This window comes from Colias croceus, chromosome 23 (genome assembly GCF_905220415.1).
Source record: "Colias croceus chromosome 23, ilColCroc2.1".
In the NCBI taxonomy this organism is placed as follows: Eukaryota; Metazoa; Arthropoda; class Insecta; order Lepidoptera; family Pieridae; genus Colias; species Colias croceus.
In genome coordinates this window covers 7,114,112-7,141,672 of record NC_059559.1, presented here as the reverse complement: position 1 = coordinate 7,141,672, position 27,561 = coordinate 7,114,112, and the positions used below count along the sequence as shown (strand labels likewise).

The 27,561-nt window shown below is 35.8% G+C and overlaps 2 protein-coding genes across 4 annotated transcripts; one reads left to right on the top strand and one right to left on the bottom strand.

Moving 5' to 3' along the window:
- Positions 1-1,537: 1,537 nt before the first annotated feature.
- LOC123702455 (serine protease snake-like) lies at positions 1,538-27,095 on the bottom strand. 3 transcript variants are annotated; one of them, XM_045650203.1, is made up of 11 exons: positions 26,969-27,095; positions 13,824-13,907; positions 12,827-12,927; positions 12,292-12,380; positions 7,920-8,008; positions 7,196-7,347; positions 6,394-6,500; positions 3,641-3,790; positions 2,870-3,002; positions 2,417-2,548; positions 1,538-1,801 (listed from the first exon to the last, which is right to left on the bottom strand). In XM_045650203.1, the coding sequence occupies exons 2-11, from the start codon at positions 13,885-13,887 to the stop codon at positions 1,634-1,636; spliced, it is 1,185 nt and encodes a 394-aa protein (XP_045506159.1). In that variant the 5' UTR covers positions 13,888-13,907; positions 26,969-27,095; the 3' UTR covers positions 1,538-1,633. The 3 variants fall into 3 exon arrangements, with proteins under 3 accessions (XP_045506159.1, XP_045506160.1, XP_045506161.1); XM_045650204.1 differs by having other exon boundaries at positions 26,973-27,090; XM_045650205.1 differs by lacking the exon at positions 26,969-27,095 and adding an exon at positions 22,718-22,825.
- Positions 14,605-18,706, top strand: LOC123702254. The gene is made up of 5 exons (XM_045649946.1): positions 14,605-14,627; positions 14,763-14,978; positions 15,209-15,964; positions 16,063-16,220; positions 18,029-18,706. Exons 2-5 carry the CDS (start codon positions 14,852-14,854, stop codon positions 18,704-18,706), a joined length of 1,719 nt encoding a protein of 572 aa, XP_045505902.1. The 5' UTR covers positions 14,605-14,627; positions 14,763-14,851.
- Positions 27,096-27,561: the final 466 nt, after the last annotated feature.

The following is a 27,561-nucleotide window of genomic DNA, read 5'->3' as shown; positions in this document are numbered from 1 at the left end:
TTATTAAGTAATACAATAATTATTAGCTCATCGATAACCAGTTTTGTTTCCTCTTTCCGCATAAAACACATAACAAATGTTTTATGTATCTATGCAAATATAACGTTTAATATCTGTACTTTTATATTTATCTTTGAAGAAGGAAGATTTTTGAGTTAAATAAAAAAATCATTAAGGGCCTAAGGATTTTTCAATTATTGGTTAAAAATTTTCCGTCCAATAAAGTATTACACGAACATTTTAAAAATATGTCACCTGTAAACTGTCTTAAACGGACAATTAGAATACATTTTTGAAATTGTAGTTTAATACGTTATTCGATGAATAAGTTTTAAACAAGGATTGAAAAATCAATTAACTAAATTTTCTTGACTAACATATAATTTTTTTTAAGCTATTGCATAGCTTCTATTGCGGGCCTTGAGTGCGGGGACCGAATCGAGAAATTCCGTAACGAAAAAACCTCACGCTCCCCACTCCGACGGGCGGAGGTGTGGCTTGAAGGCATAGCATGCAATAGCTTTACCGCGACAGTCCCCAAGTGCCACACGTCGTTTTTTTTTATTTCGGGAAATCCCACATGTGGCTAAACTTAATCAAGTACTATTATATTATATTCTGTGGGCTGTGGCTCAATCTATACTAATATTATAAAGCTGTAGAGTTTGTTTGTTTGAACGCGCTAATCTCAGGAACTACTGGTCCGATTTGAAATATTATTTTACTGTTAAACTAGCTTTCCGCCCACGGCTCCGCCCGCGTTTTCAGAGAAAACCCCGCATTGTTCCCTTTCCCGTGGGATTTCCGGGATAAAACCTATCCTATCTCTCAAGTTGGATCGAACTGCACATGGTGTGCGAATTTTATTATAATCGGTTAAGTGGTTTAGGAGTCCATTGAGGACAAACATTGTGACACGAGATTTATATATATTAAGAAGAAGATAATCCATTAATCGAGAGAGGTTATTATAGACTATATTATATCATCACGCTAAGACCTATAGAAACTAACGCCAAGATGGCGGGCAAACGGCTAGTAAACTGTAAATATTTTGATATCGTAATAATGTTGCTAATTATGAATTTATCTTGCAGACTTATGGAGGTCAATGTTTAAATATATCTTTCCTGTTTACATATTAAAATCACCATTCATAAAAATCTTTTGACATAATATTATTTGTTTCTAACTAGTTAGCTGCGCTCCGCGGTTTCACTCGCGTGGCTCCGCTCCTGTTGGTCTTAGCGTTATCCCGTTCCTGTAGGATTTTCGGGATAAAATTATAGTCAATGTCTTATTCTGGATCTTCAGCTACCTACATACCAAATTTCATTGTAATCTGTTCAGTAGTATTTTGCGTGAAAGATAAGAAGAAACGAGAAGAAACATCCATCCTCACAAACTTTCGTATTTATAATATTATATATTAAGTAGAATTAAAACAAATTATGTATGAAACTTATTTATTCATATAATTAATAATTATTATAATTACATAGATACTAAACTTATAGACACTTACACAAAAACAATCTTATAAAATTACATAATAAGTATATCGTAAGAGATTTGTTTATTTAAGTAGCTTTTTAAGCTGTCACGGTTTTCATAGATCCAAGCTTTAATGGATCTATGGCCACACCACGCTCTCGATCCAGGGTAAATACGCAGATACCCTGGTGTAGATCCCAGGCTCGCCAGCAAAACCGCACCACTTCCCAGACGAAATTATACCGATCACAGAGTACATACATTGTATGGTTGGATGGTTTACTTGTAAGGGACCGCCGCTGTCACCCTGAAAAGGTTTTGACATTTAAAAATCGGTATGGGGTAAGTGAAGTCCCGTGTCCCCTAGTGGGGTAAGGGGCAGATGCATTACATCTGTTTCACTGATCGATTTTCTTTAGGGACAAGTAGGGATCAGTCTTCTGTGCCCTGCCAGACCGAGACATTTTTTTTTTTCTCTGTCTCCACCGGGAATCGAACCCAGGAGGTGGTACATGGGGTAATAATATGTTGAATTGTGTATCGTCTGACATTGATAACAGAAATAAGAATAGTAAAATCATTATGTATAGTACGGAGTACCTACTTGGCCTAAAAATAACATTTGACATTCCATACTTTAATTATTTCGTTTATTGCTTACAAATTCTTAGTTACGTATTCGTCAATTTTCGTAAGATAGCCATTTTCTCCACTATTTTAGGACTTTACATTAAAAAAATTGTGAGCCGAGCACACGTGTCAAGCGTGTATCTTCTTTGTCAAGATTCAAAGATACTAAAATCGTCGGCTTACTCCATGACATAGACAGTTTTTCCATGACGCGACCTTGAAATTTTTCTCTCAACGCGCCTAAAGAAGTTTCACTTTAAAACATATTGCTAATAGGTATACAGAAACCCACCTCACAAGAGTCTTTATTAGATTCTCTGTCACCATAACACATTTGTGTGGAGTGGTCATAACCGCGAGTGAGGTGCCGGATCGAGTCCAGTTTGTCGTGGCATTCTGCTTCATCGAACCTTGTTACTGTCGCCTGAATAACATTAATAGTATCTTAATTCTATATAATTAAAATGAATCGCTATGTGTTGTAAATTACTGCAACTCTAACGGTGTATTTACACCAACGAAAATAGAGCTAGACTCTAGAGCAAGAGCATTCTTTCGTGAAATTTTAGTGTAAACGAAAACTCGTATTCAGTGTTGTTCAATATAAAAACATTGCATAGAATCTTTTCGAACGCACCAAGAAGTAAGAACAACGAAAGAATGCTCTACGCCTGTTTACACTAATAATTTATTTACCTTGCATAAAAATTACTGCAATTGTAAAGATTGACTACATTTCAAATACCTTTTGCAAAACATCAGCCAGCGCCTGCGCTCTAAAGACGGTAGTTCCCCAGCCGCTCACTATCGCGCTGTCATTCTTCAACGGACCTCCGTCGTGTAAACACGCAGGCAGCGTGTAGCGGTCTAGAGCTATGCTGTTATATAAAACATGAATAAAGTACAAATTGTTTAAAATAAAAAGGAGTGAAATGATTATAATTATTATTCCTTGTATTCTTTTGCATTGTTTTTTATCATGCTTTTATTAGTAGAAGTTTGCAATAACATGTCTCATTTTGCGATATTTGGGATATAAATCTAATATATATTATAAAGGCGAAAGTTTGTATGGATGTATGGATGTTTGTTACTCTTTCACGTAAAAACTACTGAACCGATTACAATGAAATTTAGCACACATATAGAGGGTAACTTGGATTAACACATAGGATAGTTTTTATCCCGGAAATCCCACGGGAACGGGAACTATGCGGGTTTTCCTTTGCCAACGCGGGCGAAGCCGCGGGCGGAAATCTAGTAAATTTATACTATAGGTAGTATTCCAATTCGAACATAGTACTGAAAACGAACTGAGCAGCTCTTTACAACCTTGCCTTTATAGACAAAATTGTACAACTCTGCCTTTTATCATAATCGAAAGTTTGTGAATATGGATGGATGTTTGCTACTTTTTGAGCAAAATAAGCTGATACAATTTGGATAAAATCTGATTCTAAAAGAATTTGCAAAAATTAAACCCAAATATCATTGTTTTAAATACAATTAAACTTACTCTCTATCAGTCTTCAACAACGCAATATCATTGTATTTCAGAGGTGGCTTATAATCCGGGTGCTTGATGACTTCAACATTATACTCTTTCTCTGGTTCCACCGTTTCTGTCCTTTCCAGGATTCCTACTCTTGCCTTGAGGACTGGACCACTGAAAACAGTTATTATTGAAGTGAAACTTCTTTAGGCGCGTTGAGGGTAAAATTTCAAGGTCACGTAATGGCAAGACTGTCATGGAGTAAGGCAACGATTTTGCTGTGTATCTTTACAAATAATATTATAAATGTAAAACTGTGTTTGTTTATTTTTCTCTTTCTTTTTACGTCGTTTTACGATTGAGTTATTTCAGTTATATATCTGTCTGGAGATAGTAAGGAGGCTAGAATTGATATAGGCTAGCTTTTACCGTAGTGAAACACGTTATTTCCATGGAAATATCCATTTTGGGCCATTTAATCACTCCGTTTTTTATTTGATAGGTAACGCTGCATTTAAATGTGTGTGTTATCTCTTTGACCACACGGCAAAAGCTTCTACTAGTAAAGTACTCAGTAAAGTTTAATCCCACCAAAAACATAAATGTAAAATTTGGAGCCGAGTTCAATCGTTGACTTAATTTGCCAAAAAAAGAAATGAGATCTAAATGTGTGCCAAGTTCTGCAGACAGTCCAGAAATTTATTTACAAAGATGTATTAAGTTCTTAGGTTGACTGAAAACTCAATTGTTTTATTTTCCCTTAGAGAACAATGTTTATTCCAAAATATAACTTTTTTAATTTGAATAATATAATTATTTTCACAAAGCAAACAACTAATGACCTATTGAACCCCATAATTTGAGGAGGCTAGTTTTTAGAACCTCACAAAATATAAGCAGTATGTAAAACTAGCCTCATCAAATTATGGGGTTCAATAGGTCATTAGTTGTTTGCTTTGTGAAAATAAATATATTTTTCAAATTAAAAAAGTTATATTTTGGAATAAACATTGTTCTCTAAGGGAAAATAAAACAATTGAGTTTTCAGTCAACCTAAGAACTTAATACATCTTTGTAAATAAATTTCTGGACTGTCTGCAGAACTTGGCACACATTTAGATCTCATTTCTTTTTTTGGCAAATTAAGTCAACGATTGAACTCGGCTCCAAATTTTACATTTATGTTTTTGGTGGGATATCATTACTTTTTGTATAGAAAATTACTCTGCAAATTTGATTTACTTTATGAATATAATACTTTTTATATACGATTTTTTTATTTTTTCTTGCGGTTTCTCTGTATGGTTTGTTTAGTATTATCCTTACTAATATTATAAATGCGAAAGTAACTCTGTCTGTCTGTCTGTTACTCAATCACGCCTAAACTACTGAACCAATTTGCATGAAATTTGGTATGGAGATATTTTGATACCCGAGAAAGGACATAGGCTACTTTTTATTGCGAAATATGTACCACGGGCGTAGCCGGGGCGGACCGCTAGTTTTCTATATTTTCTTATATGTTATGAATGTCAGCGCACATTGCCCCGTCATTATCTGCAATTTTTTAAACTCGTTTTCTGTTTAAAAGATTACATGATTTTCCAAACATCCAGCGTGAATTTGTACACACACTATTACCAAGATGCAAAGATCGTTGTAGAATAATCGTCGCCTTACTCCATGACGTTACGGTATTGCCATGACGCGATCTTAAAATTTTACTCTAAACGCGCCTAAAGATGTTTCACTCATATTAATATTACGCAAATTAAATCATTTCGACCTTCGACGAAGCCTTCTTCCATTACACCATTTATGGTACCTAATTATTTTTGCATGCTTGTATTGGCTGAACATGTTTGTGCTTTATTTATATAATTGTATCACCATTGAATACCATGTTTAAAGCAAAATAAAGATTTTATTTATTTATTTATTTATTTACACTGAAATTAAAACTAAACTAAACGCTCATAAATAAAGAATAAATAAATGTGAATATGTAAAATTATATATTATTTTTAACTGTATGAGCAATAATTTTATTACAATTTTCTTTTATTTTACGTTTAATAACAGTTTTGAATAAAGAAATCATGCAATCGAAGTAATCCGCCCTAGCGATACTAGCGCGAGTGAGTGTGATGTCAGAGGCGCTTCGAATCTACAGATGTTTCGTCCTAATGTGTAAACTTCAATAATCTATATCTCAGTCATTTATTGATGGATTTCAAAATTTTTTTCGGCCACTGATTAGTTTTGAGCTATTTTTTAAGACTAGTAAGGTGAATATACTATTTTCTATTTTTTTAAACTTTTCCATTTTTCCATACAAACAAAATTAATGTCATTGAAAAAAAAATTAAATACAAATAAATTCAGTATTTTCTGATTTTTTCCTTTGTACACTCACTATTACCTAGCTGATTACAAAATTTGAACTTTCTAGGTCATCTGGAAGTGGGTTAGGTTTTGTATATGTCTATAAGTCAGTCAGTCTTAAAAATTGCGATTTTTGGATATTAATATCTACGCAACTGTTTAATCTGTATTTATGAAATTTAAGGTTCTTGTTTATCTTGAGGTCCTCTTGATATGTACCAAATTTGGTTTATTTAACTCAAATAGTTTTCGAGTTATAAGAGGGTGAAAAGTGGCTCGAAATGGTTCGTGTAAATATACACACGGCTGCTGCTCGCCAGTTCTCTTCGCTTGAACTCGGCTTGACACGCTGCCGCGTGTCTAGATTACTACTATAAAACGTTGAAACTCACCTAGTTCTACTGTAGATACAGTGTCCAGCTGTGAGGATGTACCTCTCGCTCACTATCACTCCTCCACACATCCACTTTGTTTGTACTGCACCATATCCTAGTAATGCCTGTAAATTAGAGGTCATCACTAGACCATATAATTATATTTCCATTAGATAGACTGACCGGTTGGCTTGGTACACTGCCGTTCAAGCCCGAGGTTGTGGGTTCGATTCCCACCCAGGGCAAATATTTTGTGTGATGAACATAGATGTTTTCTCTGTGTCTAGATGTTAATTATCTATATATGTATGTTTATCAGCCATCTGGTTTCCATACCACAAGCGAAAGCTTAGTATAGGATCAAATCGTGCCGTGTGTGAAAATTGTCCGGAAATATTTATTTATTACATAGACCTTCTATGAGACTTTGGACTATCATCTGCATTATTCTCTATATATCTCTTGATGATTCTTCGTGGACACGATATCAATTAAAAGGAATACGTCTCGAGGTCAACAAATGAATGGGCGAGTGAGCAGGCACAGGATTTACTGCTAAACATAATCCGAGACATGTGGTTGTTCTAACAAAGCTATTTCCCCATAAGCTATCCAAATAATTAAAGTAGGGTAATTATAATATAGGTTTTTTTGACACGTCTTTGAATTTTAGCCCGGGATTTATCGCCTAACGTTTAGTGTAAGCGAATTTCTACGGAGAAGCACAGAACATTTTTAATCTTTCACAATCAAGTCACTTTTTAATAAATATGTATGCCCAGGCGTTGTCTCGTAGTTCTTTCAAGATTTTTGTACATACCATATGAGGAAACTCCCCAAAGTACGAGTTCATGCCGCCCGTGATCAGATCCTCTGGCTTCCTGTTACATTGGTTGATGCGGACCAGCCCACCGCTTGGTGTGCCACTATCACGGCACGGGTATACATACTTTTCTTGGTATTCTAGGCATTCTGGAAGATTCGTTTATCATTTCATTATACTACCAAATATAATAAAACATAGAATACAATTAAATCTATGCTTATATTATAAAGCTGAAGAGTTTGTTTGTTTGAACGCGCTAATCTCAAAAGCTACTTCGATCAGTCCGATTTAAAAAATTGTGTTAGATAGCCCATTTATCGAGGAAGGCTTATAGGCTATATAATATATACCTATCATCACGCTAAGACCAACAGGACCGGAGCCGTGGGGCGCAGATAGTGAATAAATATTATAAAACAATGTCTTCTGCTGCGTCTGTCTGTCTTGTCACGTCTCATAAACTACTCCATCATTTTCCATTCTGATTGGACCAATGGATAGCGTGATTCTTGAGAAAAGTTAATTCATTCGTAAAGTTTTAAAGCAATCAATTTTTAAAGTTTTAAACGATGCGGGTGAAAAAAGCTCGGCTCGGCAGGAATGGAAACACTGATCCGACCATGCAAGCAATGTTTTTTCACTGAGACAAGTATTTTTTTTGGCATGCTAAGGAACTTTAAGAAAACGTTTGGAATCTTTCTTCTATCACAATACTTACTATCATGAGCTTTCTTTCCAGTCCTCTCTGCTGTGGAGCATTCTGTGCTATACTTCAAATCAATGGGTGCCCCTGTAGTTGTAGTAGTTCTGGAAGAACATAATTAACGCTCTTGAGAACGTTGTCTCTAACATGGTGATAGGAATACTTAACGGAATTCAGATGCTTCTGATTCTTAATAATTTACCTCCTCTAACACATAGGGTGACTATACATATACTACCGGAATTAAATAAAATAGAAATAATTCTTTTCTCTTTCTTCCCCGCGCTGGGCCTCACAGCGTAGGGGGGCGTCCCCCGGGTGGCGGATGGGGGAACGGCCGGTAGTATAGCCTAGCTAGCTACTGGCTAAGTCCGATGGACTCGCCGACCAAAGTAGGATGTGGTCCTCCAGCATTTCGGGGGTTGTGCGGAGGGTTAACACCCCTCCCGCGTAAAAATAATCATGTTACGAAACCGACAAGAAGAGAGAAACGATCTGATCCCAACACCAACGACACACGGCTACGAATAAAGGAAATACGATTTGCTACATGGAATATCAGGAGTTTGTATAGGCCGGGATCCATATACCAGGTCACCAGAGAACTGCACCAATATAGAATCGGCATAGCCGCGTTGCAAGAAGTAAGGTGGCCTGGAAATGGAGAATGCCAGCTAGAAAGCGGTCACACACTATTCTACAGTGGCTCTGATTTTGATAGACATGTCAATGGAACAGGCTTTTTAGTTGACAAACATTTTCTGCCCAACGTGATACAGTTTAAACCAATATCAGATAGAATATCGATCCTGCGACTAAAAACTAAATTTTATAATATCACTCTATTAAATGCGTATGCCCCAACGGAACAGGCACATGACGATATAAAAGACGAATTCTACGAGCAACTAGATCAGGTTTACGATGATATCCCCGGATACGACGCCAAAATTCTCCTCGGGGACCTGAATGCAAAGATAGGACGAGAAGAGGCATTCATGCCCACCATAGGAAAACATAGCAAACATGACAAGTCTAACGATAATGGTACTAGGCTTATCAGTTTTGCGTCATCAAAGTCAATGGTAGTCCAAAGCACTAAGTTTCCCCACAAGGATATACACAAAGGAACGTGGAAGTCGCCGGATGGAAAAACTGTTAACCAAATAGATCACGTCATAATTGACAATAGACACAGGAATATCATAGAAGATATAAGAACATTTAGAGGAGCAGACTGTGACAGTGACCATTATTTGGTGGGCATAAAAGTCAGGGCTAAGATAAAAGTCGCTAAAGCAAGAACTGTAGCACGTGAAGACAGGATTAATGTAGAAGAGATAAGAAATGAATATGTAAATAAAGACTTCCAATTAGAACTGAAAAATAGATTTGACGGGTTAGTGATTTCTGACAACATCGAAGAAGCATGGAACACCATAAAAGAAACAGTGAAGGAAACAAGTCTGAAGGTTCTGGGTAGAAAGAAATGGAAAAACAGAAGGAAATGGGTGACATCAAAGTGTGAAGAGCTCTTGAATGAGAGAAGAAAGCTGAAATTGCAAGCGGAACAGGACAATAAGTGGGAAGAAAAATACAATGAGATATGTACAGAAACTAAAAGGACAATAAGAAATGCAAAGAGAAAATACTTGGAGGATTCAATAACTGACATAGAAAATCTAATCACAGCAAACGAAAGTAGGCACTTTTACCAGAGAATAAGAAATTTCAAAAAAGGCTTCCAGCCTACTTTGCAACTCTTGGAAGACGATGACGGTAATCTGGTCACAGAGCAGGCAACTATTAAGAGCATGTGGAGAAACTATTTCCAAAACCTTTTAAACTGCCCGTCGACTCATCAAGACATAAACGAAACCGAATTCCAAAGCGATGAAGAATCACAGCCATTGACGTACGAAGAAGTGAGGTCCGCTATCATGAGGCTGAAAAACAATAAAGCACCAGGAATTGACAACTTACCTGGAGAGCTGTGGAAATACGGTGGAAGTGTCATACAATCAAAATATTTCGACCTACTACAGAACATCTGGAACGAAGAAAAAATACCAAAAGAGTGGAACGTAGGAGTTATATGCCCGATCCACAAAAAAGGCTCTAGAAAGAAGTGCACAAACTATCGTGGAATAGCGCTACTCCCCACTGCCTTTAAGATCCTGTCCTACGTGTTGCTCAAGAGGTTGGAGCCGTACGCTGAGGCCATAATAGGCGACTACCAGTGTGGATTCAGACGCAACCGAAGTACAGTCGATCAACTCTTCCTCCTCAAACAACTCATGGAGAAAAGGTGGGAGTATGCGCAGGATATCCATATGCTGTTTGTGGATTTCGCTAAAGCGTATGACAGCGTGGACCGCAGCTCAGTTATTACAATCTTACATAATTTTAAAATCCCTACAAAATTAATCAAGATGATACAGGTCGCCACCAAAGAAAGCAGGGCTGTGATAAAGGTAGGCTCGGAGGTTACCGACTCATTTGAGGTGCTCACAGGACTTAAGCAAGGAGATGCGCTGTCACCCATGCTGTTCAACTTAGCACTTGAACACATCATCCGACACATTCTCACACTCGATGGCGGAGTGCAATTAAATGGACAGCATAAGGTGATAGGGTATGCCGATGATCTTGCTTTACTAGGAGGTAGGAAGGAAGAGATAGTGTGTTCCGCACTCACCCTGGAAAGGGAAGCAAAGAAAATAGGCTTGCGAATCAACCACGGCAAAAGCGAATACATGCATATGCGCCGATACAAAAACAGCAGGATACCTAGGATCGACCTGTTAGTAGGAGACACTGTCTATAAAGGTGTGGACAAATTTAAATACCTGGGATGCACTGTGACCGATACGTACACGAGGGAAGAGGAAATTGATATAAGAATACAAAATACCCTCCGCTGCAGTGCAGCCTTACATAAAATACTGGTGTCGAAGATCCTCAGCAGACGAACAAAAATCTTAATCTATAAAACCATATTAAGACCTATATTAATGTACGGCTGTGAGACATGGACACTAACACAAAAGGAAGAAGGCAAGCTCCTAGTCACTGAGAGGAAGATCTTGAGAAAGATGTTTGGGCCAGTGCTAACTGAAGAAGGAATTTGGAGGAGGAGGAAAAACTTGGAACTTGAAGACCTAATGGCTGAGCCAAATATCATCGGTGAGATTAAATCGCAAAGACTCCGATGGCTCGGCCATGTAGAAAGAATGGGGGAAGATCGAGCAGCGAAACGAGCGTACCTGGGACGGCCATCAGGACGCCGTCCGGTTGGGCGTCCTAGGTACCGCTGGAAAGACGAAATCGCCAAAGACCTGCGCACCCTCCAAATCGAAAACTGGCAAGAGATGGCGCAGGATAGAGTAAAATGGAGGCTCTTATTGTCGGAGGCCAAGACTCACTTTGGGTCCCTGCGCCACTCCAGTAAGTAAGTAAGTAAGTAAGAAATAATTCTTATTTGCCATCATGTAAAAAAATATCTTAACAATATTGACTTACCGGTTGGCTTGGTTGGTTGGCTCTGCCTTCCATGCCAGAGGTCGTGGGTTCGATTCCCACCCGGGGCAAATATTTGTGTGATGATGTTTGCCCTGTGTCTGGGTGTTAATTATCTATATAGGTATTTATTTCAAATTATATATGTATGTTTTTAAACCATCTGGTTTCCATAACACAAGCGAAAGCTTAGTATGGGATCAGATCGTGCCGTGTGTGAAATTTGTCCTGGAATGTTTATTTATTTATTTTAATCTATAATACCAAAAATAGCAATAGTAGCAAAAAGGACTCGCCTTGAACAAATTAAATTCTTAATTATTGGTAATCTGATTTTTAGTAGCCACACACATCCCTTAAAAATTCAGAATCAGAAATAAAACATTCATTGAAATTATCACCTTATTTCGTAGCAGTAATGTTCAAAGTCTATTTTATATGCTTTATAGAAAACTCTGCCTTATATACGTGTAGACAGACTTTTGCTTCGGGCAGTTTTTGAATGTGACTGAGAGATTTAATTGTTATTATTAAATTAATATACATCGATGATATATAAAAGAGCTAGATACGTTACCCGCTCTCTATTTTGGCAAGAAAAAACTCAGGTAAGTGCCCGAGTTTCACTTAGTCACGCACCATTCAGCGTCGTGGCTGGACGTTCTTTTTGTATTTTAATCGGCAGTTGTTATTACGAAGTACATGAGTGAGACATGTATTATGTCTCGTGCGTGAGAGTGAAAGAGAGAACAACTGTATTGGTGATGATGCGTTAGTAAGTAGGTATGTATTAATTACGCTGTTTTTTAGTGCAATGATGTTGGCGTATGCCGCGTCTACTAGTATAATAGGTCATTGATATACATACCTCATGTTACGAAGTCTATGTTTTCTCGGAGGTTGTTTGGTCTCAGAAGCGCAGCACACTACTAGCGTGCCACTTTCAAAGCTGCATATCTGTATGTCAACATTTATTTATTCAATTAGACTTCTTCAAGAAGCACTTTTGAAACGTCTTTACATTTTTACATTTACCACCGATTCGGCAAGAATTATCTACGGAGAAGAACCGGCAAGAAACTCCATAGTTGCTCTTTTTAGCTTTTTAGCTTCAGCTTTATAATATTAGTTATAAAGCTGAAGCTAAAAAACTAATTATTTTAGTTAATTACTAGCTTTTCGCCCGCGGCATCGCCCGCGCAGTCAAAGAAAAACCCGCATAATTCCCGTTCCCGTGGGATTTCCGGGATAAAACCTATCTTATGTCCTTTCTCGGGTATCAAAATATCTTTATACCAAATTTCATGCAAATCGGTTCAGTAGTTAAGGCGTGATTGAGTAACAGACAGACAGACAGACAGAGTTACTTTCGCATTTATAATATTAAGTATGGATATATTTACCTTAGGGCTCTTCCTCTCCTTGATTTCCAATAACGCACTGGGGCAGGATGTTATAGGCTTACAGTTCCCGGGATTCCCATCGTGTTTGGAGCATGCGTCCCCTGTTTTATAGGAAGAGAAAAATATCTTGAATCTTGGTGTAAATTATGTAAAATTATTGCGTTTTTGTATGTTTAGGCAGAGGACAGAAAAAAATGCAATAATATCAGTAAAATAATTAAAAAAAAAATAATATATTTTGGAAGTATACCAAAAGTTCTTAAGATTAAACATGTTACATAGTATTTAAGTATTCAGATTTATGACTAAACTAGCTTTTCACCCGCGGCATCGCCCGCACAGTCAAAGAAAAACCTGCATAGTTGCCGTTCCCGTGGGATTTCCAAGATAAAACCTATCCTATGTCCTTTCTCGGGTACCAAAATATCTCTATACCAAATTTCATGCAAATTGGTTCAGTAGTTAAGGCGTGATTGAGTAACAGACAGACAGACAGACAGAGTTACTTTCGCATTTATAATATTAAGTATGGATATATACGAAAATAATAATTCTTAAACAAGAAAATACCGCCTTTAAAAAGTAAAATATAAAGCCGAGAAATAGGGAAGTTGATCACGATGCGAAAAAAAGAGAAATTTAAGTTGTTATTTTTTCATTAGTGGCCATTTATGGTACACTAGATTTCCACCCACGGCTTCGCCCGCGTTTTCAAAGAAAAACGCGCATAGTTCCCGTTCCCGTAGGATTTCCGGGATAAAACCTATTCTATGTGTTAATCCAAGTTACCCTCTATATGTGTGCTAAATTTCATTGTAATCGGTTCAGTAGTATTTGCGTGAAAGAGTAACAAACACACACACACACCCTCACAAACTTTCGCATTTATAATATTAGTTGGATTAATTCAGAATATATATAACAAAAGATACAAAAGATAGAGTAAAAGAAGAAGAACATCATAAAAAGAGAATGAGAGAAAGAAGAACTATCATACCTTCGCTCAACGTGTTTCCTTGTGTAGCAAATAATAAAATAATAAACAGGTATGGAATCATCATTTTCGCGACATGTAGCTTATCTGAAAAATCAATAAAATTATTAACTAAATTAAATTTTACACATTATACTAGGTTCTTTATAAAACGTGTACTAATATTATAAACTAGCTTCCGCCCGCGACTCCGTCCGCGCGGATGTCGGTCTTCGCGTGGATGGTTTATTTCTCCATTTTGATTAGGTACCTCTGACAATAACATCTTATAAATATCTATTGGACCCAATTCCCAAATACGGCTAGGCCTATAATAATACGCAACGTGTGTTCGCGGTTCTACGGAACAACGTCTATGGATAAAACTGAAAAATTAAGATTATTTTTTTTCTACGTATTTTTCCAGGATAAAAAGTATCCTATTTTACGCCCAGGATAAAAAGGTATAATTATACCAAGTTTCATCGAAATCGAACTGTTAGTTTTCACGTGATGTCTTCACATACAGACAGACAGACAAAAATTTTTTTAATCACATATTTGGGTTTGGTATCGATCCAGTAACACCCCCTGCTATTTATTTTTTCAATATTTTCAATGTACAGAATTGACCCTTCTACAGATTTATTATATGTATAGATACGAAAGTTTGTATGGATGGATGGATGGATGTTTGTTAATCTTTCACGCAAATACTACTGAACCGATTACAATAAAATATTATGTTTCGCAGCTTCATTCTTTGCGATTTATATTGACGTGGTGTAGTAGCGTTCCTAGCCTGAGCCTTGCACGGGTTTTTTAAAGGTATAAGTATTATTAATTTAAATTTATACTTTTATAATTTTTAAATTATACTCTTTTTTTTTTTTTTTGTGGCAACACTTTTTACCCCTACCATTTACCCCCATCATTTCTCAAACGGTTCGTTACGATGTGTAGGTCATTCTGCGTTTCCGTGCTCAAGCCTTCGCACGTCTCCGATAAAATAATTTTTGAATTTTAAAAAATTAAAATAATTAGTGCTCAATATGGGGAAGAAAAGGAAACATGAAAAGACGGACGAAGAAATTAGACGAAAGATTAAAAAACTAGAAAATCGGCTTGCCAAAAGAGCAAATCAATCTACAAGCGATTCGTCGGAAGAAAATATGATAAGTAAGTTGGTAATTTTTAAAAAATACAACGGTTTTTTGTTTTGATTAATTAGTGATGCGTACTGCTAAAATTGGGCTGTTACTATCATCAACATTAATCAATGCTTAGTGATGCGAGGATACCATACTTGGGTTTCTTCTATCACAAATAAAGCGACGCGTACTGCTATACTTGGGCTGATACTGTCGCTGTTTTTAAAAAACATTTGCTATATAGAAATGTTTTTGCAGGCGAACCATTGGATGTGCCATCCCCTGGGTCTTTATACTGCCAGTCGCCACTGAGGGACCACCAAACTGATGAGGCACCTCGACCGTTATCACCATGTCCGCCTTTGTCACCTCAAGAAATCGCGCCACGTCCCGACTCGCCACGACCTGATGAGGTTGTTGAACCGCAACCGGGAACATCGGTGGACAATGATAAACAAAATGAAGAGCTGGAGCTGGATGAAGACGTCCTTCAATTGTTAGGAGACGCTCCAAAAACCGACACCTCGCTCGGCCCTGCGATCCATAAGGATGTAGCCAGCAGATGGCAGGACATCCTTTCCAAAGGACTTCCTAAGGAAATAAAAGATATCCTTTACAAAGAATATCTAGTTCCCAATAATTGCGATTTGTTGCTGGCCCCTGCTCTCAACCCGGAGGTAAAGGCTGCACTGCCTGAAGCTTTAATTAAAAGAGACACGTCGCTCAGCTACAGGCAAAAACAACTTGGGGTTGCACTGTCTGCTCTTGCAACAGTCACCCAAATGGTCATAGCGAATGAGACGTCAAAACAAAAAATTTTAAAGCCTTTAAGTGATGCGTGTCGTTTACTGTGTGACAGCCATCATGCTGAAACGAGGACACGAAGAAAATTTGTAATATCCTCGATTAACACCAAATTAAAAGACGCCCTAATAGAAACGAAACGAGATGCGTTACTGTTCGGTGAGAATATCTCGGACAAACTTAAAGCGGCCAAGTCTATCCAACAGTCAGGTGAATCTTTAAAGAATATACAAAAACCTAAAAATAGACCTAGTGTATCTGTGGCGACTAATCAAGCCAACAAGGGCCGTTTGAACTATGTTCCTCAGCAGCGCCAGGCGGACAACAAACGCCACGACAACCGTTTCGCTCGTGTGCCCAACATAGCGTCGCGTCCACCTCCGAGCAACAGTGCACGACGACCCCCCGACCGGACGTACCCGCCTTCGAAGACACCAGCTCCGCAGCGGAGGCAATAATCGACCAGGTGCGATATGCTGGAAGACTCCAGCATTATTTTAATAACTGGCGTAATATAACTAATGATCAAATCATTTTATCGTGGGTTAAAGGTTATTCTATACCTTTTAAGTCTTATCCGTTTAGAACCGATAAGCCTAGTGTGTATCCTAAAACGGAACAAGAACGACAAGATTTTGATACGTGTCTGTCGAAATTATTATCTATAAATGCCATATCGCATTGTAACCATGAACCGGGCGAGTTTTTATCCTCTATTTTCCTAGTGTCTAAACCAAATGGTGACAAGAGATTTATTCTTAATTTAAAATGCCTTAACAAGTTCATTGAAACTAAACATTTCAAAATGGAGGATTATCGTACTGCGTCAAAGTTGATAACTCCAAACTGTTTCATGGCAACTATCGATTTAAAAGATGCTTATTTTTTAGTACCAGTAAATAAAATGCACAGAAAGTACTTACGGTTTGAGTATGATGGAGTCCTTTACGAATTTAATTGTTTGCCATTTGGTTTATGCACCGCACCGTTCGTGTTTACGAAACTTCTAAAACCTATATTTGAATTTTTAAGAAAAACTCATCGTATGATATCAGTCGTTTATCTTGATGATGTCTTTTGTATTGGTAGAACACTATTAGAATGCCAAGAAAACATAACTTTGACCAAAACACTTTTTGAAAGACTAGGTTTTTTGATTAACTTAGAGAAAAGTTCGTTAGTACCAAAGATGCAATGCAAATTTTTAGGTTTTGTATTCGACTCCAATAATATGTTATTAAAACTACCCGACGATAAGAAGTTAAAAATTAAAGAAAAAGTTTCCACCGTCTTAAATACTAAAAAATGCAAATTACGAGAATTTGCTCAATTTATCGGTTTATTAATTTCAGCTTGTCCCGCAATTCAATATGCTTGGTTATATACTAAAATTTTCGAACAGTATAAATATATGTGTTTGCTTAAAAACGCTAGCTACGAACAGATAATTAAAATTCCAGATAATTTAAAATCGGATATGCTTTGGTGGATCCGTAATATAGATATAGGTAATTGTCCTCTCGGGATTGAAGATTTTAATTTAGAGATTTATTCAGATGCATCTAACACCGGTTGGGGCGCCTATTGTAATAACAATAAATGTTTTGGCTACTGGAAAGAATGTGAAAAAACATTGCATATTAATGAGTTAGAATTAAAAGCAGCTTTTCTTGCCCTTAAATCCTTCGCGAAGAATTTATGTTCTTCTCGAATCTTGCTAAGAATTGATAATGTCACCGCAATTTCTTGTATAAATAGAATGGGTAGTATTCAATATGATCACCTTAATGTGGTTACCAGAGAAATCTGGCAGTGGTGTGAAATGCGTAAAATAACTATTATTGCATCCTATATAAATACAAAGGATAATTGTGAAGCAGACCAATTATCGCGGAAGAAATTTCACGATACAGAATGGGAACTAAACCAAAATGCATACGATGAGATAACTATTAATTTTGGTGTCCCTAAAATAGATTTGTTTGCAAGTAGATGTAATGCAAAGTGTCATACCTATGTAACTTGGAAAAACGATCCTGATGCATGGGCGATAGATGCATTTACGGTTTCATGGAAAAATAAGTTCTTTTACGCATTTCCCCCCTTTTGTTTAATAACAAAGGTAATGCAAAAGATTATAAAAGAAAAGGCAGAGGGTATAGTTGTGGTACCGTATTGGCCTACGCGACCCTGGTTCCCAATTTTTCAGAAATTAATGACAACCAAGCCCATATATTTTGCACCTGATATTAATTTATTAACTTCTCCCTTCAGGATCAACCACAACCTACACAGAACTCTGAAGTTGGTTGCCGCGAAGCTTTCAGGCAAGCTTTACTAAGGAAAGGCTTGTCACCAAGTACGGTACAAATAATGTTATCATCGTTATCTGATTCTACCTACAAACAATACGATGGCTGCATAAAGACATGGATAAACTACTGCAGTACCCACAACTATAGCTACATCTCTGCATCTGTCCCTGTAGTTTTACATTTTCTTACCGATTTATTTAATAAAGGTGCTAAATACGGTACCATTAACTCCTATAAGTCTGCCTTATCATTAATTTTATCTAATTTAGAAGATGATAGGGTAAAACGCTTTATGAAAGGAGTTTTCAAATCGAGGCCAACAAATCCTAAATATCATATAACCTGGGATCCGAGTATAGTTCTCGAACATTTAGCCCAACAGTGGCCAAATAATGAACTCAGTTTGGAAACTCTTTCCAAAAAGACTGCAACTCTATTGGCTTTGGTAACAGCGCATCGAGTACAAACACTTGCTCTTATTAAATTAAAGGACCTTGATATAAGAGGCACAAGTGAAATAATAATAATGATTTCAGATTTAATTAAAACTTCTAAGCCGTACTCGTTACAGCCTCTTTTAAGAATTCCTTACTTCAGTAGTCGCTCGGAAATCTGTCCAGCCAAATGTCTAGAATAGTACGTAAATAAAACATCAACACTTCGACATAATGATCATTTATTTATTAGTTTTAAAAAACCATACTCAAAAGTTACCTCCCAGACGCTCAGTAAATGGATAAAGGACACGCTTCATAACAGCGGAGTAGATACTTCTATATTTAGTGCTCATAGTACTCGCCATGCGTCCACATCCACTGCCAATAGACTTGGGGTCAACATTGATGTTATACGCAAAACTGCGGGATGGTCTGATTCTTCTGCAGTATTTGCTAAGTTTTACAATAGACATGTAATTACTGATCCTACCAGCTTTGCTAAAACATTGTTATCTAATAATGATTGTAACCTGCAAGAAAAATAATTAATGGTTAAATTATGAAAATAATGTGTGATTTATAATATTTATAGTTAATTGATTATTGCAAATAAAAATATGAAACTTACCATAAGTTTTTCAATTTTTATCACCATTTCACATTTTATTTACTCTAAACATCTACACCACGTCAATATAAATCGCAAAGAATGAAGCTGCGAAACATAATTGAAAATCAAACGAACTTACCAAGTGAAGTTCGATGACAATTATGTGAGCAGCTTCATTCGAAGCGATTTATAGATACCCACCCTAAGATTACGGTTAATTCGACAACAAATGTATTACATAACATTTTAATATATTCCCTGCCCTATATAAATACAAAATGTGAAATATCTCTCAACAAATGACCTACACATCGTAACGAACCGTTTGAGAAATGATGGGGGTAAATGGTAGGGGTAAAAAGTGTTGCCACAAAAAAAAAAAAAAAAGAGTATAATTTAAAAATTATAAAAGTATAAATTTAAATTAATAATACTTATACCTTTAAAAAACCCGTGCAAGGCTCAGGCTAGGAACGCTACTACACCACGTCAATATAAATCGCTTCGAATGAAGCTGCTCACATAATTGTCATCGAACTTCACTTGGTAAGTTCGTTTGATTTTCAATTATATTTATGTAGCTGAAGACTCAGAATAAGAGATAGGTTACTTTTTATCGCAGAAGTCCCACAGGAACGGGAACTATGCGAGTTTTTCTTTGAAAACGCTGGCGAAGCCGCGGGCGGAAAGCTACATGTAAGTAGTTCATACCACGTAATACCGTCACGTCATGGGGTAAGGCGACGATTTTGGTAGCTTTGAATCTTGCCAAAGAAGTTTCACTTCTGACACGTGTGCTCGGCACACACGCCCTTTTTTAAAGAGTTAAAGTCTCTTAATTTGAACACCAATACACTAACTACTATACAATTTTAGAAACCGGTTATCCATAACTTATTTGTTGATGTTTGTTTGATGCAAATTTTTTGCATTGAAGATTATTTTTAACGGGTTTTACAAGGTTAGATATTTTAGTTTTTATAACGTCTACGGATAAATCAATAAACTATCAATGTATTAAACTATGTATTAACTGCATTTTTTCATTCATTTTGCACTAGGTCCGTCCCGGCTTCGCCCGTGTTACGTTTTATCTCCATAATAACCATCGTACTTCAAGGAAAATTATAAAAAATATTAACGAAATCGGTTCAGCCGTTCTAGAGAACGGCTGAACTAGAGCTATGCGCTTACTAACACATTTTGCGATTCATTTTTATACCTATTATAGAAAAGATTTTCAATACATAGTATAAAACAAAGTCGCTGTTTTTCTGTCTCTATGACGTATGCTTGAATATACGCAACGGATTTTGATGCCTTTTTTCAAGTTAAACTTCTTTAGGCGCGTTGAGAGTTGCAAGAAGTGGCGAATTTCAAGGAAGCGTCATGGCAATACCGTCACGTCATGGAGTACCTAAGGCGACGATTTTGGTATCTTTGAATCTTGCCAAAGAAGTTTCACTTCTGACACGGCATACACGCATTTTAATAGATAGAACAAATTATTTACACAATATACAGATACATACAGTAAGGAAACTTCATACAAAATGTTCGAAATGACACCCCCCCCCCCCCCCCCATAAAGCGTGTTTTCGAGGGTATTGAGGGGGATCGATAGTAGCGGGTGACACATCCACAGATTTTGAATATAGTATGGAAAAAAGTTTAAAGTGATGTCATTTCACATTAAATAAATATCGATTGTTTCAGTTTGTAGCCCTTTCAATAAATATATATCTGTATCGTATCTGATTACAAGTTAAAAAGAGACTATTTTTTAATTTCTATAGATATGGCAGTATGAGTTTTAAATTATGTTGACATATTTTCTACCAAAATGATAGCTACAAATAGTACCTACCTATTAGGAGTCCAGTCTGTTTAAAGACCGCATCTATTTTTTACGCAATCTAGAAGAGCACGAAAATCTAAAAAATGGAAACCTTAAAAAATCTTGTTTAAATTTATGTGCATAATTACGTAAATATTAGGGAAGAAAAAGATAGATATTATAATAATTATTGTATTTTTATCGATACGTGACTTTACCACTTTGTCAAGCACTAAGCCTGTCAAACTATTTTCTTTTTCATCCTAAAACAAAAAGGTTATATAAAAGGAGGTTCTATGTTCGTATAATAATAATTTTAATTTATTTTTGCATATTTTGTGTTTTTTAATTTAATTTAATTTATCGTTTTAAAAATAATTTAGTAGGTATACCTACATAAAAGTATTGTTAATTCTGGTTTAAAATAATTATTGAATACTTATATGTATCATACAAATATCAAGCATTATAAATAATTTAGGTAGGTACCTACATTAAAATAGCCTTCGGCGTCCAAAAAAGACAAGATTTCGAAATATAGCACTGAAAAAAACGTACCTATTTACTTTTACAAGGTATAATTATATTTTATTGAGATTGTTTCTTCTTGTAAATTCATATTTAGGCTACACCATTTTTTAATTTTAACGGGTTTTAATCTCAAAATTACCACAAAGTCAACTGTGAAAAAAAGCAAACAGAAATATACAGGCCGAATTGATAACCTCCTCCATTTTTGAAGTCGGTTAAATATCAAAAAGGTAACAGCCCTATAGCTATACGTCATAATTTCATCGCAGGGGCTTAGTTTCCTAACTGTATGTACGTAGTATATATCTGTCAACTGTGTTATTTAGGAAGCTTTTTTTAGTATTTAATTTGTTAACTCACGTGCTGGTGGCCAAGTTGGGCGGGTTGCTTGTTATGGGTGTACACATAGAGTTTTAAAAATTCATCTTTTTGAAAAAAATAGCGTCTGGAATTTTATAAGTATTTTTTACGTACCTACTCAGCGTATGCAAAACTATAACCTCCTTTGAGCTTAGTATACCACTTGGTATACCAACAGTGGGACACCCTGTATAATATAGTATGTGGACCTCTTTATGCCTATATTAAATCATAATTATTTAAATTAATATTATGTACTGTGGTAATTATAGCGTTAACTTAACAAAGAGCCAAAGTTCAGACCAGATAGTTTTCAGAGAAATAATATAAATAATTTTAAGAATTTGTTTTTATGATAATACTAGCTTTCCGCTCGCAGCTTCGCCCGCGTTTTCAAAGAAAAACCCCCCGTTCCCGTGGGATTTCCGGGATAAAACCTATCCTATGTGTTAATCCAAGTTACCCTCTACACATGTGTGCTAAATTTCATAGTAATCGGTTCAGTAGTATTTGCGTGAAAGAGTAACAATTTTCAGCGAACCTTGGTAAGTGTACCAAGTATGAATTAAATCTGTCCGTTTAAAGTGGGTGAAATCGAGTCTGAAGAAGTCGGTTACATACAAACATACAGCCTACAGATAAAGTTTATAAAAGCGTATTATTAATGGTAATAAGAACTTTAACTGGGGTCGGATTATTACCTCTTATTCCCAGTCAGTTTAAACCGTGAATTGACTGGCAAATTCATATAATAGAATAATTAACCATGGCTGGTTGTTCGTAATATGAATTTGCCAGTCAGTTCAATTCTCGGCGTAATCTGTTTGTAAATAAAAGGTTAACGGTCCCGATAGTAATTTGAAAGTTTCTTACCAAAGTTTGTAGTAGCCTTTTTGCCAGAAGTGAAGGTAGTTTTATAAATATAGTAAAATTAATTACTTTGTCCGTCTCACTAATCCGTTGAACGATTACAATTGATTGCATTTTTAATGAATTGATTTATATTGCAGTGAACCTTGAAAAAACATCTTTTATCAACGCCTGCTATCTCATATATTTTATATTACACGTTTAAACAAAAACGTGTGAATTATGAAACATAAGTTTGTCTCTTTCTTTTGTATAGCGATCGCTCGTACTATCTCGCTCTTTTTGTATGTATGTGTGCGAAGGAAGTTTTGTATGTGTTTCGTATATTCTATATTTTTATATAACCCTAGCCAATTCTAGTAAATAGATAAAACTATTAACTATGTTTTTTTTGTTTATTGATATCAACTATTATTTAATACTAGCATCCCGCCCGCGGCTTCGCCCGCGTTTTCAAAGAAAAACCCGCATAGTTCCCGTTCCCGTGGGATTTCCGGGATAAAACCTATTGTATATATGTGTTAACTGTTAATCCAAGTTACCCTCTATACCGGGTGTAATCGTTAAGTGTGCACAGGCGATTATTCCGTAACTATTGCAGATATCAAAAAACTTTAAACTGATATCGAATGAGTAAAATGATAATAATAACTTTTTAAAAATATAACGAGAAATATTCTAAAAAATTAACTTGAAACCCTCCCATACATTTAGTATGAAATATGAATATTACATGTACATCTAATATATAAAAATCAATGCCACTTTTCGTTGTAATTCCATAACTCGAGAACGGCTGAACCGATTTCGATAATTCTTTTTTTATTATATTCCTTGAAGTACGAGGATGGTTCTTATGTAGAGAAAACGTTAATATGTACCACGGGCGAAGCCGGGGCGGACCGCTAGTTTAATATGAAAGGTTATAGTTTTATTATTCTTTTTTTGGTTTGTTCCTTTAATTGCTTCGAAACTTTAAGAAAAGTTCATTTAGAAACTATAAATAGAGCTCCTCTACAGTATTGCACATTGATGACGTCACTTCGAAAATTGCTCTGAAATCTGAATACAAAATGTATGGGAAATTAAATGTATGGGAGTGTTCAATGTAACATTTTTGGATATATCTCGTTTAATTTAAAAAAACTTATTATTGTCATTTTACTCATTTGGCTAAGTACTTTCGATATCAGTTTAAAGTTTTTTTGATATCTGCATAAGTTACGGAATAATCACCTGTGCACACTTAACGATTACACCCTGTATATGTGCTAAAAGTGTGCTAAATTTCATTGTAATATTTTGTAGGTAATCGGTTCAAACATACACATACATCCATCCTCACAAACCTTCGTATTTATAATATTAGTAGGATGTTTTGTTAGCTTTTATTAATTAAGCTGTAACCGACATGTTTATAATATTACTCGATTCGATTTTAATCCACTTGACCATGATGGATTTCATTAAAACTGTTCGTTGCAATGACCACTGAACACCCTAGTCGTACGTTTAACCCAAATTAAGTCAGTCCACAAAACAACATGATTGTTACCGTCGCGGTCGCGACATATACACTATACAGGGTGTCCCACTATTGGTATACCTCTAAGCGCGAAGGGACTTGTAGTTTTGCATACAAGATTAATTACTGTAGTTTCATTTTACAACAAATCCCACCAACACTAGCCACGTAGCCCACCGCTGGGCATATCGCCCTACAAAGTCTTTGTTAACTTATCAAGTATCGATGTCAATACAATAGTTTCATGAGTGTAACTTATTGAAGCGTGTTAAGACTTTCTTAAAACTAAGTTTGTTCATTTTTCAGGTACTCCTAGCACGGCTTCGCCTGTGGTACATATTGTTACGTTTTCTCTCCATATGAATAATAATAAAATAATTATTGAAATCGGATCAGGCTGTTCTAGAGATTAGCAACTTTAGCGTTTCCTTTTTATATTTTAGATCGTCGCAGTAGTTTAGTTAACGTTAATAAATCGATTTAGCTTTAGTGTATTATATTTGCATTGTAAGGTCGTTGAATCGTTTAGGATAATTTAGTATTCATTACTAAGAATTAGGATCGGCGACGGTAGAAATAAGATCTAAATTGTGTTACCTTATAACTTTTTAAGAGGTGAAATTGTTGATACTCTTTTTCATTTGAAATTTCTTAATAATCATATGTCCTAAGTATTTTAATTTAATTAGTCTCTTCTCATCTTATAATGGAATTATCTCAATAAATATCGTCTGCATTATTACTTACTAGATTTGCGCCCGCGGCTTCGCCCGCTTTTTCAAAGGGAAACCGTTAGTTCCCGTTCCCGTGGGATATCCGGGATAAAACCTATCCTCTGTGAATTTATATATTTTTTTGGTTTTTATGGCATTCAAATGCTTTATAAATATAAATTTATAAAGAATAGAAAAAATTCGATCACGAGGCGGGACTCGAACCCGCATCCTTCAGACATCATCCTTAAGACACATGACCGCAACCTTAAGACACATAAAACTGAAAGAATAGAATGAATTCGATTGCTCAGGCGGGTCACGAGTGGCTGAGTTGGTTAGGCATCCGCCCCGGAATGGCGCGAAGGATGCGGGTTCGAATCCCGCCTCGTGATCGAATTTTTTCTATTCTTTATAAATTTATACCTATCCTCTGTGTTAATCCAAATTACCCTCTATATGTGTGCTAAGTATCATTGTAATCGGTTCAGTAGTATTTGAGTGAAATAGTAACAAACACACACACATCCTCACAAACTTTCGCATTTATAATATTTAAGATTTAAGTTTTTAAACACGGTTTTCGTCATAAATACCTACATTCCTACAATGCTGATTGAAACAAAATTCTTCCTGATGAGTAGGTATATCGTCAACTACGTACTTTTTCTCATAAATCCCAGTCAATATTTCAAAGCTATCAGCCCCCGGAATCACAGACACAATAGAAAATCTATTGTGTCGTGGACCGATCGGGCCGCTGCAGCTGTGCTGGGGGCTCAATGGGTTAATAATTAATTATATCAAATGACGAGAGTATGAAAAAGGCGATTAATCATCATCATCACTACATAGTATAAAACAAAGTCGCTTTCTCTGTCCCTATGTCCTTATGTATGCTTAAATCTTTAAAACTACGCAACGGATTTTGATGTGTTTTTTTTTTAAATAGATACAGTGGGTTCTCGAGGAAGGTTTTAGTATATAATTTATTACGTTGAAGACAAAGCGGGCGAGGCCACGGGCAGAAAGCTAGTATATCTACAAAATGCTCTATGTTTTTTTTTGAAGTTCAATTCGTGAAAGATGACTAACCTTATTTAGGACCTAGCACATTGACCACAGGTTAAATATCATCATCATCATCATCATCATCATCTGCTTTCTGAACCGTTAGTAAATCGAAGCAATGACGATTAAAAAGTGTTTTTTAATTAAATAAATAAATGTCTTTGTTTAGATCATGAGCTATTCGATAAAACTGTTATTTAAGAGGTTAGAAGTTGCAGACAGTTTGAACCTTTTCCTTGTAAATGTGTCACAGGCAAATTGTATTATTTCGCCGTTTACAAAAGCTCGGCATTTTGTAATAAGTCGAGAATTCGTAATCAGAAGTTTTCGTTTGGATAAGGAGGTGGGTTAGGTTAGGTTCATCTTTTTAAAACTAGGTACACAGATATAGGAGCCCCACAAAGTGGGGCTCCGTCGCATCGGCTCGCGAGCTTCTTTTTGTAGAATTTTGGAAAAAGTAAATTCTCGACATATTACAAAATGCCGAGCATTTGTAAACGGCGAAATAATACAATTATTTGCCTGCGACATATGCATTATTTTGTTTTGATATGACATTGTCACTTTACACAAACTTAACGAAAGCGAGAAATATCGATTTTTATAACTCAAAATTTATGAAATTACATTTTAAACTCTTTTTAATTCATATTAAATGGCACATACTTGAGAAAAATAATATTGATTTGGAATAGTAATCTGTTCAAATCGACATAGGTTATACAAAGGTTAACCACCTTTGTGATATTTTGTGTCATATCTACTTATATAAAATGTTCAACTAATTTTGATTAAATTTTTTATAATAAATAAATAAAAATTAAATGACAAACAGGTTTGATTTCTGACATTGTATACATAAAAAACACATACATAAAAAATAACCTATTTCAATAGTATAAAAATACCTAAATTATCATATTTTAAATTTTAATTTTAACATACCTACACGTTTTGGTAATCCTTTTTCAAGTAATGGCACTCACAATTGAACTACACTTAACACTAGATAGACCTAAATTATTGTCTATACCACTTCACGTCCTATCTGCGACTGAAACTCTAAAGCATGACTTTGTTATATAGGTAAACCAGAATCTGATGGCAATTAGTGAAATCAAAATTTGGAGTGTGCAACCCTAGGGAAAATGGACTGAATGATCTTGATACTGCTTATTTTTAGCCGACTTCAAAAAAAGGAGGAGGTTATCAATTCGGCCGGTATATTTTTTTATGTATGTACACCGATTACTCCGAGGTTTCTGAACCGATTTACGTGATTCTTTTTTTGTTCGATCCGGGATGGTGTCGAATTAGTCCCATAAAAATTTTATTCGGCTAGGCCCAGTAGTTTTAGTTTTATTTTGTCCTCAAATCGTTAGTCAAATTACATAAATGGATAATATATCCACGTAATGTAGGTACTTATTACGTATTTATTTTTATATCTGTAATACATATTATGTATTAACATATATTATGTATTAACTATATTTGCATATATTTTAACATTTTGCCATGTGAAAATATAGATATAA

Coding starts and splice junctions, on each gene's coding strand:
- LOC123702455 (XM_045650203.1), bottom strand. CDS start 13,887: ATGATGATTCCATACCTGTTTATTATTTTATTATTTGCTACACAAGGA. Junction 7,348..7,919: donor TGGAAAGAAAGCTCATGATA/GTAAGTATTGTG, acceptor CGAATCTTCCAG/AATGCCTAGAATACCAAGAA. Junction 6,501..7,195: donor TTGGGGAGTTTCCTCATATG/GTATGTACAAAA, acceptor TCTAATTTACAG/GCATTACTAGGATATGGTGC.
- LOC123702254 (XM_045649946.1), top strand. CDS start 14,852: ATGGGGAAGAAAAGGAAACATGAAAAGACGGACGAAGAAATTAGACGA. Junction 14,979..15,208: donor GTCGGAAGAAAATATGATAA/GTAAGTTGGTAA, acceptor ATGTTTTTGCAG/GCGAACCATTGGATGTGCCA. Junction 15,965..16,062: donor CAAGTCTATCCAACAGTCAG/GTGAATCTTTAA, acceptor TATGTTCCTCAG/CAGCGCCAGGCGGACAACAA.